This window comes from Zonotrichia albicollis, chromosome 11, assembly GCF_047830755.1.
Source record: "Zonotrichia albicollis isolate bZonAlb1 chromosome 11, bZonAlb1.hap1, whole genome shotgun sequence".
Taxonomy (NCBI): domain Eukaryota; kingdom Metazoa; phylum Chordata; class Aves; order Passeriformes; family Passerellidae; genus Zonotrichia; species Zonotrichia albicollis.
Window position 1 is genome coordinate 15,957,027 of NC_133829.1, and position 17,507 is coordinate 15,974,533.

General features: G+C 40.3%; 1 protein-coding gene across 2 annotated transcripts in view; it reads right to left on the reverse strand.

The window, feature by feature from the left end:
• SCAPER (S-phase cyclin A associated protein in the ER) overlaps positions 1-17,507 on the reverse strand; it is a 135,777-nt gene that overhangs the window by 36,609 nt on the left and 81,661 nt on the right. For both annotated transcript variants that reach the window (XM_074549526.1, XM_074549525.1), the window contains exons 24-25: positions 14,225-14,340; positions 6,627-6,750 (exon numbers count right to left, since the gene is read on the reverse strand). In XM_074549526.1, coding sequence (XP_074405627.1) covers positions 6,627-6,750; positions 14,225-14,340 — 240 coding nt within the window. The remainder of the gene's footprint in view (positions 1-6,626; positions 6,751-14,224; positions 14,341-17,507) is intronic.

The following is a 17,507-nucleotide window of genomic DNA, read 5'->3' on the forward strand; positions in this document are numbered from 1 at the left end:
AGATCCCACTCCTAAATAGGTGAAGTTGAGCTGTACAACATGTAAATCTGACAACAAATCTATATGCAGGATACAGATCTGGAAGGAGATTATTACCCATGGAGAGCATAATTTTTAAAAAATTCATTTCATTTTTCCATTTCTGCAGCCCAAGGTAATGAATGCAGCTGAAATCCTGCCCTGTTACCATCACACAGTGAGTGGAGTGTGTGTGAAGTCCTGCAGTGCTCGAGGCAGACACTGGCAGCACTCAAGGCTCAGGGCTCCGGAACATCCCCACGGCTGATGCTGCTGGGCCAAAGCCACATCCCCTGCTCTGCCACAGCCTGAGGCTCACACAGGCACCAGGGATCAATGCTGGCTGCAATGCCATTTTCCTTCCAGGTTAAAATCATTTACACTCAGTAATGCAAGCGTGGCCAGAGAAAAGCATTCCTCCTCGTGTAGGTATCAGGAGGGATTTGGTGACACTTGGTGACAAAGAACAACATGCACATTTCTTTATTATTCATTAGCTCTGAGCCTTGTGCTGGTACTTAAAACTCATTGTAATGGTCTGCTTCTGGTGCTGAGCCAAGAGAGCAAGTGAGAAGTCTTTAGCTGCTTATTCAAGTTCAATAGGAAAAGCAATGCTACATGGCTCCAGTACCATTTGTTGGTAATAATTAAAATAATTCATGCCTAATGACACCAATTGCTCATTGAAACAGACACACTGAGCTTTGCCATGTGGAAATCAACTTAAATGTGGCTTTGTGCTGTGAACACCAAGTTTTACAAACTGCTAATAAATGCTACTTACTGCTTTTTTTCACCTTAGATAAAAAATTATCTGTGCTATTTTTAAAAGATTTTATAATGTCTTGCAGCAGAACTTTTGGTTTGCTGTAACGAGCAGTACTATGAGTGGATAATGTCTGATTTGTCAAATGTCATTGAACATTTTGTTCAATGTACATAGGAGAAATATATTTTCTAAGTATATAGTCCTTAGCTATGAAAGTTCATGCTTTGAAATAAAACTGCTCTTCCTAATTTGTAAAATAAATAGATCTGCCACTTACTAGAGTAATTTACTGCAGAGCTTATTTCATGTTCAATTTCTTTGCAAAATGTAATAATTAATATTTGAATTAATATGAAGTGAGAACAAATGTGGTTTTTTAAACAGTGTTATGTCAAACAACAGATAGAAGGAAATACTGCTTGACAGAAAATAGGTAAATTTGAACTGAATTCCTTGAAGATTCTCCTTTTACACTAACTCAAATGAGTGACAACAGATCAGCTCTTTTACTGAAGAAATAATTAATGGAATAGTGTGAAAGTGTGCTGAGATTTATGTTCAGAATTAATTGGTGTGCTTGCAGAAGCAAAATTAATTGGGGTGCTTGCTTGTTGATTATTATATCAAGCAAGGGGGTAAGAAATCTTAAGATTTAATAGTGTAATTATGAAAGCTTTCAAGCTCTGGTTTCCTTGTGTCAATTACACAAGGAGTTAATGATATTCAGAGAAACTGTGTTGAACATGAGCTTTGAATGGGTAAATGTAACAACACTCCACATTCCTGAGGTTTAACAGTTTCTGTGACACAAATCCACAGGTGTGATTACACACTTAAATTGATTTGTTGAGTAATTGGTATAAAACATTTTAAAATCACAATGGGAGATCAGGAAATTGTAACTACTGTCCAAATATCTGCCACATCCAACATCTCAATGCTATTTTAGCTTTTCTGATGGCTGACTTTGCTGGGCCTAATCAGGAGTCCTACTTTCTTTGGGTTGGATTTTGAATTGGAACACTCTGGTGATCTGACTCTCAGCTCTGGTACAGACCCCACACAAGTCATAAACTATTCCTTGGAAAATCCACCCTGGGCAGGGGTTCCCATGCTTGTGCAGAGCTGCCATAAGCTCTTCAGCTCTGCCCAGCATCTTGGGCTTAATCCTGTAAGATGCTGCAGAATATGGCCCCAATCCAGTAAAGCACTTAGGCACACATTTAATATAGCTGAAAATGCTCCTCTGTTCTGACTCACATCACCAAAATACCTCTGCAGATCAGAGCACATTCTCCTTCTGTGCTAACAAAAAACACCAAACAATTCCCAGTTAGCAATGCAGAGGTCCAGCACTGACAACTCATTCATATTTTTATTTCATAAAAGGCAAAGTCCTCCACAGCCATGAAGAATTTCAATTGTAGAGTTGCTAAACCTAAATGGAAAGACTTCAGACCTTTAGAAGCACACGATTTCTCTTCATTTGGTCAATTATTTCATATAATTCTCCCATTACCAAGAGTGATTTTGTGCTTTTTGCATGTGTAGTCATTGAGCTTGTCTCAAAAACACTGAAAGTACACCTCAGAAATCTCAGTAGGATGTCAGACTCTCTGTGGAGTAACTAGTGAACCAAAGAAATGGAAATGGCTCAGGAAGGGCATGGCCTTGAGATGGTGCAAGTGAAGGCTTCAATTCTAAATTCCCCACCTCTAAACCCTTCAGCGTGTCATCACCTCTTCTACTCCAGCCCTGTTTTCAGGATTTACTACTCTCCACATGGGCTTGTGTCCTGGTTTAGGGAAAATGAGGGAGAAAACCTCTAAAGGGGTTTCCTCTGGAAAGCAAATTCAAGAGGCTCCCTCTCCCATCTGGTTTGGGAAGAGATTTCCTTGGAGAAAAGTGGAAAAAACCTGTTTATTTAACAGGCCAAGCATTCACCAGCACAAAAGAAGAGCAACATTAACTAATAAAACTTCTTGCTGCTCTGAAGAGATGACACACACTCAGCAAGTCCCTCTGGGGGCTGTGCTCAGCTCACTCAGTCTCTGATCAGTCCCTCTGGTGCTGGAAATGCCTCAGCCAGGCCTGGCCACAGGTGGGAGCTGAGGGTGCTCTGCTGGTGCTCAGTCCAGAGCAGGTTTGAACAGCTCCAAAGAAAAGAGAAAAAAGAAAAAAACCCACAGTCCAGGGAACTTCTTTGCCTCAGCTAGCTAAAACTAACTAAAAGCAAAGAAGAGCTCTGTCCTGCTGTCTGTCTGTCTGCAGACAATGCAGTCCAGGAGCAGGAATGTGGGGGAGTGAGTGCAGTGTCTGAAAACAAACTGTGCACTTCTTCTCTCCCCCTCTTTGCTCTCAGAACCAGTCTTAAAAAAGGTGCAAAACTTTTTTCTGGGCTGACCAATGGGGATAGGAGCATCCTAAAGTCATCCCAGGTCAGGCTGTTATTAGGGACCGAGGGAACTGCAGTGCCACACAGCTGAACCCTGTGGGGACAGATGTAATTTCAAAATGGACTGGAAAAGCCCAGCAGCACAGATGTACCTTGGATTTCACAGCTCTTGCCATCATCAGTGCTAACACGGAGCTGCCTTATTTGATGCAGCACAGAAGACTAAAAAAAAAACTGGATGCAAGTGGTGAGGAAACTGCAATAGGATGTATACTGTCATTCTGAAGAGCCCCAACTACATGGCAGCACATTCCAGGCAAGAAGTGGAGGAGAAAAAATACTTTCCTGGGACCAGATAGCCAGATTATCTTAAACCCAGTAAAATGTCATAGGACACTAACCTAAAATATGGCCCAAATTTAAGCACTGTATTTTGGAGAAGAAAAAGTAATCAGCAACTGGGTTTTGATCCCTACATTTGTTTGATGGCTACCTCACCTAACATTCATTGCACATTCACAAATGATGTCTTACTTAGAATATTCCTTTAAAGATTGCCTTAAAAAATAATCATAGGGACCTGCCATGGTATCCCACAGACAGGTATGGTTTAGGTGCATGGCTTCTCAGATATCTTTTGGAAAGTACATGACTGCTGTCACTTGACTGGAAATAAAACCCCCAAAGTGTGAAATAATCCTTACATGCCTATAGCTCCATTAATTACTTGGTTGTGTTGGTATGAAACCTTCCAAAACACACAACTAGAAAAGCTACAATTATTGTACAACAATCTTCTGGCTACAGTAGACAAAGAAGAGCAGAGACAGCAGTGAATAAACAAAGCTCCAACTGCAGCACAAGAGCTGTAGGAATGTAGGTGGGAAGGTTTGATCCATTAATCATGGAAATCAGGAAACAGCCCCGCTGTCCTCAACAGACACTGATTTAGGCATTACCAGAGCTAAGGAGGCTGAGGAAGGAAACAGGGTAAGTCAGGCTACAGAAGGTTTCCTACCAGTGCCTTAAGGCAGGAGGCAAGGAAAGATCTGAACAGGATACTTCAAACCATTAACCTGGACAGGCTGGATGACACACACGCACACAAAACCCAAACCAAAACTAAATCCACGTAAAACTGGCTGGAAATAAGGTTCATACTGGATGTATTCAAGATTATATTGAAATGTTTCTCAAAACAGTACTGTTTCTGTGTTCAGCAAATATTGGTGTACTTGCTTAATAATTTGTTAAAACCTTGCAAATATACATTCTCATTTATTACTCCTGGTATTACTTTGGGTTTTATTTTCCAACAGTAATTGGAAATACACATGACATAGGCAAAGACTGTATCACATGGCTCATCCAACCAGGAAAAGTGGAGGCAGTTAAAAGTCTCTGGGGGTATATTTTAGTATTTTGGTATTCAGAGCTGCTCTCAGTTTGTACATTTCTTTTTTTGTAAAAAAAAAAAACCAAAATTCAAACTTGATCTGATTTATTATATTTTCAAGAGAGAAAAATCAGGGTTAGAAAAGCAGCACTGTTTTTGGGTTTTGTACTCAAATATGCACTTCATGGAACTATGAAGATATCTCAGTTTAAGGGCCAATTCTGCATGAAGAGAACATAAGAGACTTTCTGTATAGGAAAGAAAAGTCCACTGTGGATCATGGGAAACATTAAGCTTTAATTACAGTTTTGCTGCAATTCAAGGGTAGTATTTGGCAACAGACTGAAAAGAGCTCTAAGTGCAGTAAATTTTCCTTCTGCAGCATCTCTGAGCTCTAGGTGGCCTGAGAAATGCCCTCTGCTCCTGCAGGAGGTGCAGGTCTGTGTGCAGCGCTCCCTGCGAGGGCAGGCAGGCTCTGGCAGCACAGCAGCCCCGGCACAGGGAGGTGCTGGGAGATTCCCCAGCCTGCCCAGCAGAGCACCCTTCCAATAAAACTGTTTTACTCACCTTTATTTACAATAGGACAACACAAATAGAAAGGTATTTTTTCTTTCAAGTTGGGTTAACCCCAGCTGCTCTCAGGTCTGGTACAGTTCCATTTCTTTGTTCTATGTTCATGTACTTATTTAGAATAACTTTAACTGGTACCGTGTTGAATTAACTTCCTTAATTAATTAACTTGGTTTCTTTATTTTTTCTAACAAAATGTTTTGTGCTTCTTTTAACAATTTTTGCACTCTCCTTTTTTTTCTCTTAATCCTTTCTCATCTAACTTCTCAAGCTCTCTTTCTTTCTGTAGCCTTTTCTCTTGCCCATCATTCAACTTTTTAAATTTTTTCTTTACATCCCCTATGTTAAAGGGGAGCATTAAGAGACTTAACAATTCCTATCGTGGTTCCCTCAATAAAAGTGGGTGGTGTTTTCTGCTCTCATTTTTATTACTCTCACTATTGATATTTTCCTTGCTTTACTCTGTGTAAAAGGAGAAAAATAGGTGGCTTTAGGAGGAGCAGTTGGTCTTACAGCTTCCTCTACAGGCTGAGGCAGGGGAGGTAAATTGTCACAGGACTCCCAAGCTTTATTCTTGATTGTCAACTTGAACTCTTGATTCTGACTCATCTCTCCTAATTTTATAACTTCAAATTTGTTTTTTTTTTTTTTTTTTTTTAAACTTAATCTCCAGAGTGCTGTCTGGGCCCTGGAAATCTGTCCGGAGGTTATTCCCGACTATTCCCCACTGCCCCGCCTCTTCCAGCGCCACCTGACACCCCACGGCAGAGCGCACAGCCCGCACTCTGTTTGTGCCACAGCCCTCGGACCATCCTTTCAAACTGTTCATCAACAGCCCTATGGCTTGTTGATTCTAACAGCGTGGCTTAAATTATTCAAAGTATGTACATAACTTTTCAATTAACAAACTGCTTGGCTCATGAAAATACATACACACAATTTATAAGTAAAAAACCAGGACTAAATATCTTATGATGAGCAGGTCACTATGAATTAAAAATGAGTTTTCAAATAAAATATTTAATGACATTTCAAATTAAATGAAACATTGGAAAATTAAAACTTTCATTGCTAAAGAGTCCCATTTAAGCACTTCAGCAAATCAGACTCTGGCAATGCATTGACCTGACTTAGATTCGTGACACTGAAACAAGTAAGAATCAAACACACAGCCACAACTCATTGTGGTCTATAAATATTCCTATAGGGTGAATTAAAGAAAACAACCTCAGAAAAAGATAGAATATCCACTCACAGAGCCCCTGGTACACATGCTTTTGCAGAAGTCATCAGTAGAAGCCAATACATCAATTTCTGCAGAGTACAGTAGACACAGCCACCAAATACAAACAACAAATGAATTTTAATCTTTCAAGCCTTTATTCTTATTTACCTCCTGGTGTTCTTATACTCTAAATACTTTAACATGTTTGTGAAGCATGCAAAAATTTACAAATTAAAGAAGTTATTTTACCTACCGTAAACTGGTGTATCAACAGGTCCATCAGAAAAGTGATCTTATTACTAAAGAGAACATAGGTGCAGTTTTCTATGCAGTTGCTGCAGGTGAGGCTGTAAACATTTACTGTACTGCACAGTGACCTAAAAAGTCAGAAGGGAAAAAAAATTAGAATTTTAATTACTTCAGTAAATTAAAATCAAATAAATGGCAGCATCAAAAGATAAGCTTGCAGGAATTCACATTTATTTTGTTTAAATAATAACTTAAATGAAATAAATTCTATAACTTAAAAACAGTAAAGCCATACTTATCAGAAGCCACACACTCTATGGGTACCAGAATCTCCTGTAAACAAAACTCTGACCAGAACTGACACAAAATATCAGCCAATTTCACACCTGGATAGGTAACATTTCTCTGTGTGTGGCTTACAGCTACACAACACACTGAACTCTTTCCTGGCAGGACCTCTAGCCCTGTGTGAAGTACCTGACAGCAGCTCCCAGCTCAGCAGGGCCTGTGCTCAGCACAAGGGACAGGGATGCCCAGGGAGCTGGCAAAGCCAGCAGGTGCTGGCCCAGGTGCTCTGGGGCCACATTGTCCCCTCTCCTCAGAGCCTGCAGTGCTGCTGTGCAGCTCCATTTCCCCTCTCCTCAGAGTCAGCAACGCTGCTGTGCAGCTCCACTGCCCCCTCAGAGCCTGCAGTGCTGCTGTGCAGCTCCATTGTCCCCTCAGAGCCTGCAGTGCTGATGTGCAGCTCCACTGTCCCCTCTCCTCACAGCCTGCAGTGTTGATGTGCAGCTCTCTTGTCCCCTCAGAGCCTGCAGTGCTGATGTGCAGCTCCATTTCCCCTCTCCTCAGAGCCTGCAGTGCCGCTGTGCAGCTCCACTGTCCCCTCAGAGCCTGCAGTGCTGCTGTGCAGCTCCATTGTCCCCTCAGAGCCTGCAGTGCTGCTGTGCAGCTCCATTGTCCCTGTCCCCTGAGAGCCTGCAGTGCTGCTGTGCAGCTCCATTTCCCCTCTCCTCAGAGCCTGCAGTGCTGCTGTGCAGCTCCATTGTCTCCTGAGAGCCTGCAGTGCTGCTGTGCAGCTCCACTGTCCCCTCAGAGCCTGCAGTGCTGATGTGCAGCTCCATTGTCCCCTCAGAGCCTGCAGTGCTGATGTGCAGCTCCAGCAGCACTGGGGAGCCCCACCTGTGGCTGGGGGAGAGGGCACAGCTTTGCAAGGGGAAAAACACAAAACAAGCACATACACAACTGCTCTCTGCACCGCGGGCAGTGATTTCCATCTGCTCCAATAAAGTGTTCTCCTCAAAACAGGCCCTGCAGGGAAGCTGGGACCAGTCCTAGAGAATATTCTCACAGAGATTAATCTTACCAAAGAGAACCCTAGTTCAGAATAAACAAAAAGTTTGTTTCTTGAGCTCTGCATATCACAAAAGCCATCACTGTTACTTCACAAACACACACACAACACAAATGCATCATGAATACATCCAATATAAATACAGATGGCTAGACACTCAAACTGTTTCTCTAAAGTAAACCAAAATAAAAAGAACTTTCACTTTGTTGAGTTTTTCTCAACATATGAAAAAATGTGACTAAGTTCAAATAAGCTTCAAAGAAGAAAATAAATTATGAGCACTGCTGAAAGGTCATACAAAAGTGGGGCTGCAACAAACACCAAGTTACTGCACTGAAACCATCAAAGCTGGTATTTAACAGAACAAGCTGTAGACGAATTCAGAATACTTCTGGAGCTGAGTTTTAGGCTTTATCTTTCTCCTAAAATACTTTTTGGAACAACAAAATTATCTACACAATAAGGACTGTGGCTTTGCTGATGCTGGGCTCATTGCTGTGGCATCTGGTCCCTCAGCCTGGCTCTCCAGAGCTGAACTGGAAGCCTCTCACATCCATAGTACTTTCCAAGCAAAGGAAAGCTGGAAATGCTCAGAGGCCAGAAAAAGTGGAGTAAAATTCTTTAATTTGTATGGCTGGATTGTATTCTCTTCAGCTGGAGAATTTAGAAAATAAGTGAATGAACATTTATACTCTCCCTCCTTTTCTGACAATCATCATATTACTAGTTATATTAATCTAACTGTACTGGCAATTAATTTTACTGCCTAATTAAATCAATTTCAATCTGCAGCTTACATGATGTGAAAACAATATTAAATAATGATTTATTGACCAAAGGCAGGTTAATTTTCATCTATTTCACCTAAGTTTTGCACTACAAGGATAACACCTAGAGATAATTGAAGCAGGATGCTTCATATGCATTTTCACAAATCTGTCTGCAACACTATTCTCTCTTCCTCTCCTGACATATAAGGGGATTTAGTTCCCCTTCTCTCAGTACTGCTGAAAAATATTTTCATTAGGCACCTCCTATCTTTCATTAAGATTATTCCCTTGTGTAGGTATGTTTAGAGGGGGAGAAAGAAGAAACTATATTGGTAATATCTATTTTCTGTTGATAAGATGCTTTAAATCAGCTTCTGTCATTTTATCAGCTATTCTAAAATAAAGATCAATTCTACTTAAATATAAACATTATAATTCATCCAAAGTGTCAAATATGAACTTGTAGGTTAATTCTGACAGCATTTCAGAGTTCTGAGGTGATTTAGTTAAATCACTGCAATAAATGCTTTTTGATCTATGGGACTCCTAATTCCTAAGAGGATAATTTATTTTACACTTGAAAACACAAAAACTTCTCACTTCATCTAAAGACCAAGTTCCACTGTACGAATGCATCACACTTTTGTATTTCCCAAGTGACCCTCACGTCACAAAGAGTACTGCTGCTTCCAGAGACTCTGGTAATGCCTTTGAAAAGGTGCTGGAAGCAAATGGATGTCAAATGAATTTTTCACAGCAATAAAGAGGGTTCCCTTAACTGATACCACAGGCTTGCTACCAGCAGCTCGTCTGAACACATTGTGATCACGGCGCGCTCAGCTCTGCCGCGGCTCCACGGCCTGACTGCAATCCAGCACCACGAGTGTCACACAGAAGTGTCCCCAGGTGGTTGGCAGTGTTAAATGGCAGATTAGAGACAGCACAACTAATTTCTTTACTTTAATCTTATTAAGAGAACAACAGCTGTCAACTGTCACCATTTCTGCACAAGGCCGCCGAGACAAGCGAGGGGCTGCGAACGGCAGAGCCACAACTTTATTCACCCACACCTTCAACTGGCTGGCATGGAAAACCCAATGCACTTCCCACCCTCTTCTTCCCTTCTGGAGGAAAATAACTGCTCTGAACTGCAAAGGTGTTCTCTCCAGAGATGCCAGAGGCAGCTGAAGGGCTGGAGCAGGAGGCTCTGCAAAGCAGGTGGTTCTTGATTACGGCTGTTGCTCTAAACTTTGTATCACAGCCACAAATCAGCTTTCAGCTCTGGCCCCTGCACGTTCACTCCAGCCCACGGCCAGGCTGCCCTCGGATGCAAAGCTTTCCTCCAGAGTAAATCCAATTATAAAAACCTCCTTATGGTACACAAGCTTGGAGCCAAAAAAGAAATCTGTCTTTAAACTAGACAAAAATACGCATCTGCATGTTATGTTTATTTTACATGAATATGAAGGAGGAGGACAGGAGGATTCATTTTAATAAAGCTAGATCTCAACAGTTTATATGTCTGCACGTGATTATTTTTTAATGTTAGCTCATCTTCATTTCCTCTATTTGCCTGATATAAACAAGTTGACAAACATTTAACTTTTATTAAAAATACTGAGGCATTAACAATATGCAACCATGGAAAACTAACCCATGATAGTGCACCAGGATACAGAGGAAACAACTCAACTTATGCTTTACAAAACCCAGGGCATCATCAACATACAACAATTTACCTGTTTCAAGTGTAAAGCTCTTCCCTATTCTTACAACTTCTGATGTTACAAATGAACATATTTTGATTATCAATGAATAACCCTAAAAGCTCAGTTTGACAGTGCAATAATACAACACTAAACACTATCAAATTTAGGATGTGTTGATCCAGTAGAAAACTGCTCATTTTTAACCAGTTTGAATGTTATGCAGGAGTCTGATGGGGAAGGGAATCATTATTGAAAATTATCTGCTGAGTTGCAATGAATTGGGAAGTGAAATATTACCGAAAAATGGTGCACAGAATGGCTGTAGAGTGAAATGGGTAAGGAACCATCAAGGTAAGAATATGGACTGAAACAACAATAAAACTTCATGAACAGCAACACTACAGCTTAAAAAGTGTATGTTCCTAAGCACAAGTAAAAATTACACAGAACAAGGTATAAAACCAGCTCTTAGCTTAAAATAATTCTTAGTGAAAAATGTCATTCATATCAATGCTATCCAAAATATTATGGGGACACAAATTTCTTCTTTTTATGTATGTAATTATGGTTTGAGCTTTTTTACCCTGATAATATTTGCTTTAAATAAAGTGTATGAAAATAGAAGATATATGAAACTTGACTTCAATCCCATCTTAACTTGTAAAGGTCCAACATTGTTCCTTACACAATTACTGCCAATTTCTCTTTTAAAATACTCATCACTCAAGGAAGTCAAAGCATTTCCCAAATGCTAATTAAACAAACCCTACAAGCCTCATTTGTTAGCAGGTTTGTTACCAACATGTCATGGTAAATGAGCTGCACACTGCAAGGCAACCCAGGGGAGGAGACTCATCTCCTGTTCCTCATCTGAAGGCATTCAGTTGTTTTGCTGTGCAGCTCCCATTTGGTTTCTGTACAAGAAGAATATCATAGGGCTCCAAAATCTTTACAAATTCTGCTGACTGTGTCTTGTTTTGTGGAGAAGCGGACAAATCCTGGAACACTACAAAATGCTGCTTTGAGAAATAATATGGCTGGACATTAATCTTTATGTTAACACCAAAAATAAAAGTTACTATAACCCACTGTTTTCTCTTTCCCTTTTCCAGTGATTTATTTGAAGGGGAGGAAAATTGCCCCAACACCAAATGTATCATCTGTCTCATAAATGTCATGTCCTCCTCACAGCATTTCCCATCCTGCTGCTCTGACTACTGAGCTGGACAGTGGTACAAAACAACAGGCATATTGTTAAATCTTCTGATAATAAAGCTTTATCTTGTAGACATGGGATTAAAGTTCTGAGCTGCACCATACAGCCAGGATTTTGGGGAAAGAGAGATGTAGATAATAGCCCATGTAATCTCCTCACCTACTTGTAAATAGCTTATCCTCATCACAAAGCAACAGACAAATTCCCAATTTAAGATGAGTACAAATGGTTAAACATTGCAAGAACCCACAAACAATCTGAAGTACAGCAGTGTCCTTTAGCAAAGCATATTTGGCTGGGGGAAGACTGGAGGGCAATTCATGAAAGGTCTTCATTCAACTTCTCTCCACAGGGCTTTGCTTTGTCTTTAAAGAGAGAAAATTGCCAGAGAAAACTGCTCCTTTACTAGATTCAAAGTTCAAGAAATCAGGATGCAAATGACATTTGCACAAAAGAAAGTAAAGTAACTTCAAATTTGTTTCAACATTAAATGAGAAATGTGATCTGAATTTTCTTCCTCGTTTAAAGAATGAAACATATTCGGTGATTGCCCTTTGTTTAGAACCTCCCTTGAACACTGCATGTGAAAAATTTCTTCAATCCTTTCAGTGAGACCCCAGCAATACCTGTGAATATGGTTTGTGCCTGGTTCAAACTGCTCATAGCAAGTCTCACCCTCTGGAACTATTGTTTGCTTTCAACAGTTGAGGTGCAGATTGCACAGAACATTCTTCCCCACCCAAAAGGCCACAGAAATACCAAGAGAGGAGCCTCTGCATCCCATGCAGCAAGACCAAGATCCCTGGGCCATTTCCAGCTGACTCCAGACTCCCTAAGCCAGACTCTCACAGGCCAAGCCTGCAAGAGCAGTTTGCTTTAGAGAGAGGGATCCTGTGTCAAATGATGTGCAAGCTGATGGATAACTTCCCAACTTCCATACTTTCAGGTGCCTACAAACTGGAAACTGCAATTTGCTGCGAAGTTGAATGAAATGCTGTATTTCAGGAGTGGAGCAAAGCTCTTCAGAAGATGTTTTTAACACACAATGCTGTCAGAACAGTTTATATGAATCTCTTTTCTGCCCCCATACTTCCTTCAGAAATACAGCTAGTGGAAAATCTGTCTTAATAAAACAATGTTTAGAGAATTTTTCAAAGATGCAAAAACTCTTTTTATAATTCAGTCATGAACAGGCTCAGGAATCTGAGTGATCACTGGTGTGAAAGGGCTGTGAGATAGACAGTGACTGTCAGAGAAAGGAGAACCTCTGATCGACTGTTGGGATGTGATTTCTGTTACACAAACGTGGCTGACAGGGGGCTTTATGTATCAGCACACAAGTACATCCTCAAAATGCCTCACAAATCTCAAACAATGTTTTCAGTAATGTAAACACAATGTTCTCAAACCTTCTCAACAAAGGTTACCAAAACAAGACTATTCTTAAAAGGAAAGAACAAAAATCAAAGTTGTGTGAGTTGTGCACATTCTAAGAATTTAAAGCTCAATTTAAACTAGGCTTTATGTGGGCATACAGTGCAATCCTATCCCTAATGAAGTTTACCCCACATTGATGAGATCACTCAAAATTAGAGACTCTGCAGATGAAGAAGCCCCAGGGCTGCCTGTGAGCTGCTCCCCATGGGCCCAGCTCAGCATTGCACACCAGAGGAGCTGGCTGGACCTGCAACAAGTGCATTTGGCATGACTGCAAAGTCAAGATATCTAAAAATGTTTTTTCCTTAGTGGTCTTTCCTAGCACTTGACACTTATGTCTGTCCCATAATGCATTATCGGCCAGTTTTCATCCAAACTCTCACACTACATTACAGCAGTGCCTAAATTACAATTACACCAATATTACAAAATATCTACAAACAAACTATGACAATGGTACACACCAGGATATCCTGGGTCTGCACTAAGACCATGCCCAGCTGTGCTCTGAAACCACCTATGAGCTCTTCACTGTATAAAAGCTACAGTTAGAGATTAGGGAAAAGAGCATGCTTTTGAGGTACCAGGCTTTGCAGGAATTCTGTATAGTCACCACCTTCTTTTTTAGGGATTAGGCATTTAAAGCCTTCCATTCTTCTGTTCTGTAAAGAGGAATTTCTCTAATCCACAAGAATTTTGATTTACCTGTTTGTAGGCGCCCTTTCAGCTAGCAGTATCTTGCAACTATTTAATTTTGAAAGCAGACAGATTCCTGTGAATTACAACCCTTAAAAAAAGTCCCCTGCTTCCCACTAGAGATCTCTGCAGACTAACTTCAAAAGATATGGATCTCCTCCTCTGTTAAAACACAGTTTTGTCTTTTCTCTTTTTACACAATTAGCTGCTGCTCAAATATATCACAGCTCAAACTAAAACCACCAAGTAAGGGAAGCAGAGGCTGAGTGGAAATGGCTTTCCCCTTCCATGGCACAGAGAACAGCACAGTTTTCTGCTCTAAAGTCCCACCCAGGATTAGGAGAAGAAGAAGCAGTGAAGCAGCAGATATGAAATGAATATTCCAGTGACTCTAAGTGCAGGTGAAAGACCCATCAAACTCACTTAAAGGGAACCCTGGCAGCTGCATTCAGGTTGGTGGGAGAAGTCACCATCTGAAGAACATTTTCCAGAGCAGTCAGTCCTCCTGCAGCCCGGAATGCAATTTTATCTGCTGTGTTCTGGAGAAACACAAACACAGAAGAGAACCAACAGAAATTAAAGAAATGTTTACATAAAGGGTACATCTGACACTGGTGGATTCTGTCAAAGTAGAAAGTCCTTAATACATTCATTTATCATATTGGACACCTTTGAAAAGAGCATTTCACTGCCCACGTACAAGAAAGAGACTTTCTGGAGCAGGAATTGAAACTCTCAGGTGTTATGTTCTCAATTATCACATATAGATACCCAGCACTACACAGGTATTGCACTTGAATACCATATTTTCTGTAAGGACATTGAATTAGAGGGACTTTATTAAAGTTCACCTTTATCTGTTGCTATTACCTTTGGAGCTATGCTGCTTTGTATGATTTTAAAAATACAGACAATCTCCAGATGGGTAATTCCTCCTTTTTACTAACTTTTCCAACAGAAGACAACCTCCAGTCTTGGTTTATGAATATGCACAAAGCAGCTTAGGCAGACCCCTTTTCTGAGGTATCCACTTGGAACTTGCACATACCAGAATTTTACACTTAATTCCCATCCTATCATTATTGTCACAGTTTGCAAATGACTGGGGTTTTGCTGCAGCAGATCCAGTATTTTAGAACTTACAAAATTGGTTTAGTGTCCTCTGTTTACAATAAAGCAAGTAAAATATTATTCACTACTTCTAAGCTGCTAATTTTGTAGTTTTTTGGCAGTTTGTATTTGATCATTCTGATTTTGTCAGATGATGATCTACTAGTTAATAAGAAAGAATTTTTTTTTCCCCCAGTGTTGCAAGCACTTCACATATAGAGAAAAAATGGGAAATCCTCTATGAACATGATTATTACTAGTCTATAAAGAATGTATTCTTCTGTAAAAGACTGCATAACCGTCTGTTAAAAAACCCTAATAACTCTGACAATAAAATATTTATTTGAACAACTACAAAAATAATTAAGCAGCTGTAATATGATTTAGATGGGCAACATTTTCCCCTGTGAGATTAGATACCGCACACAAGTACATATCTTACCTTTTATTTAAATCATGTAACTTTCTCTCCATTAAATTTCTGTCAAGCAAACAGCTACATTGTATTTAATTTACAAGCTACAGAAAAGCTATTCACAGAAGGCAGATATTCAAAAGGGAAGCATTTTTCCACAATTAATATGAACTGCGCTTAGATTTTTAAACAACCAAAAGATTTATTTTCCAAGGAATACCTGGCCTCCAATGAGTGGAAATCTGTGTGCCAACTCACCAAGCATTTAAGAAAATCAACCAGTGATTTCCTACTGGCTAGCTGATAAGTATAACTTCTAGCAGTTAATTTTAGCCCAGTGAGCCCAATAAGTGTGGCTTAACTGCAGAGCTATTTTTGAGTTTCACTTATATATTCTTCCTCTGTTTCCTTTTCCTCCCATCTAAAAAAATCCCAAGCCCCTGCCTCCTTAAGCTCCCTTGGCTCCCAATAACACTTTCCACCAACTCCTGGTAGAGCCATAAAGAAAAGACCCAAACAGCAAAGGACCAGTCCTGCCATAAATCATCCTTATTGACTTCATGTGAGCACCTTGGCTCACAGCCACAGCTCCCAGAGCTCCTCCTGCCCTGCTCCCCCAGGGCTCACAGCCCAGACACAGCCCAGGGCTTTCTAACCCTCCCTGCTCCTTCAGCCGCCACCCGCGGGTGTCAGGGATGCTGCTGTGTGCACAGTGCCTTTCCCTGGGATGGCAGAGCCCGGCAGGGCAGAGCAGAGCTCTCAGGGAGCTCAGAGGGGGCTGTGCAGCACAGCAGCCAGGGCTCTGACACTGCTCATTTATCTGTCACTGCTCCTCCAGCTCCACATGTGCCCGGCACTTGCCACTTCTCACTTTCCCTATTTCTCATGGGATATTATGCCACAACCTATTAGCTCTTGAGGCAAGAAGTCTTTCCTGTCATTCAGACCAAATATGCCCTTTCTCTGTTTCATCCCATTACTCTGAGTTATATCCAATTTATTGCATTCATTTTGTTTGTCCCCTCAGCAACTGCTCCATTCTTGAGCTCGTACCCTGCTTCCTTTTCCTACTTGGCTTGTTTCTCAACTCCATGTTCTCTTTAATGCTAAACTTCTTCTATTTTTTCATGTGAACTTTTCTTACCTGTGATTTTTTTTCCCAGAACTCTTCTTTTCTCCAAAAGTACCCAGTAATGAAGTGTCCAGAAAGGAACTTGCCCCTATCCCAGATCAGTCACTAGAGCCACTCTGAAAGAAGCAACAACGTCTCCCTATTCTGAGGGGAGGTTTTCACATCTCTATTCTAAAAATATATAAATCTTTTGAAGCTGTTTCATTTCCTATGTGTTCTCCTTCCATTTCAACCTGGAGCATCACTTGTTTTATAGACAGACTTTTTTCAGAGTGCCTGGTTCACTTTTGCCTAATACTTTACTAAAATAAAAATCTGTTTGTCAAAATACTAATTTGCCTTTTAAAAACATCTGTTACTACTACAGTTTTCTACCAAGCAGAAGGGAGTCTGTAATTTCTTCTGATTTTATATGATTTAGCTACATGTCCTATCCCTCCTCTTTCTAGATTACTCATAAAAATTCATTAGCATTTTGATGCTTATGAATGGAAATAAATTCCTAATGATGTGCATGGAAGAGAGGGAGAAGTTTCAGTAAAAGGAAGATACAACCAGCAGCAAAGCTGGGTTAGATCCATGAGTGCTGTATTTGTTACCTGTGCTCACAGAGGTCTGTAAAACTGCTGAGGAGATTTAGAATCATTTGAGTATGAAAACTGATAGATCCTACAGGGATTAAATTTTAAATCCCTATTTGAAAAGAGCATAAACCAACATTGCATGGCTTTGCTGCTGGAAAGGAGCCTTCAAACTTCTAACTTGGCCTCCCAAATGATTTAGCTCTCCTGTTTATGAAACCTGTTTCATAATTTCACTGTTCTTTGAGTAGCTGCACATTTAGATTGGAGGGTTACTCTGCAATTGATACTGTGTGATTCATGTTCCTTGAACAAGAGAAAATATACAAACATGTTTTTATAAATTGTTTTTAAAGTGTGTAAAAATTTGATTTGCTACATGTATTTTCAGAAATACACAACTATTCAAATAACATTTATAAGCAATTTGATTTTTAAACACAATAGGATTTCTGTGCTCTGAAGTTA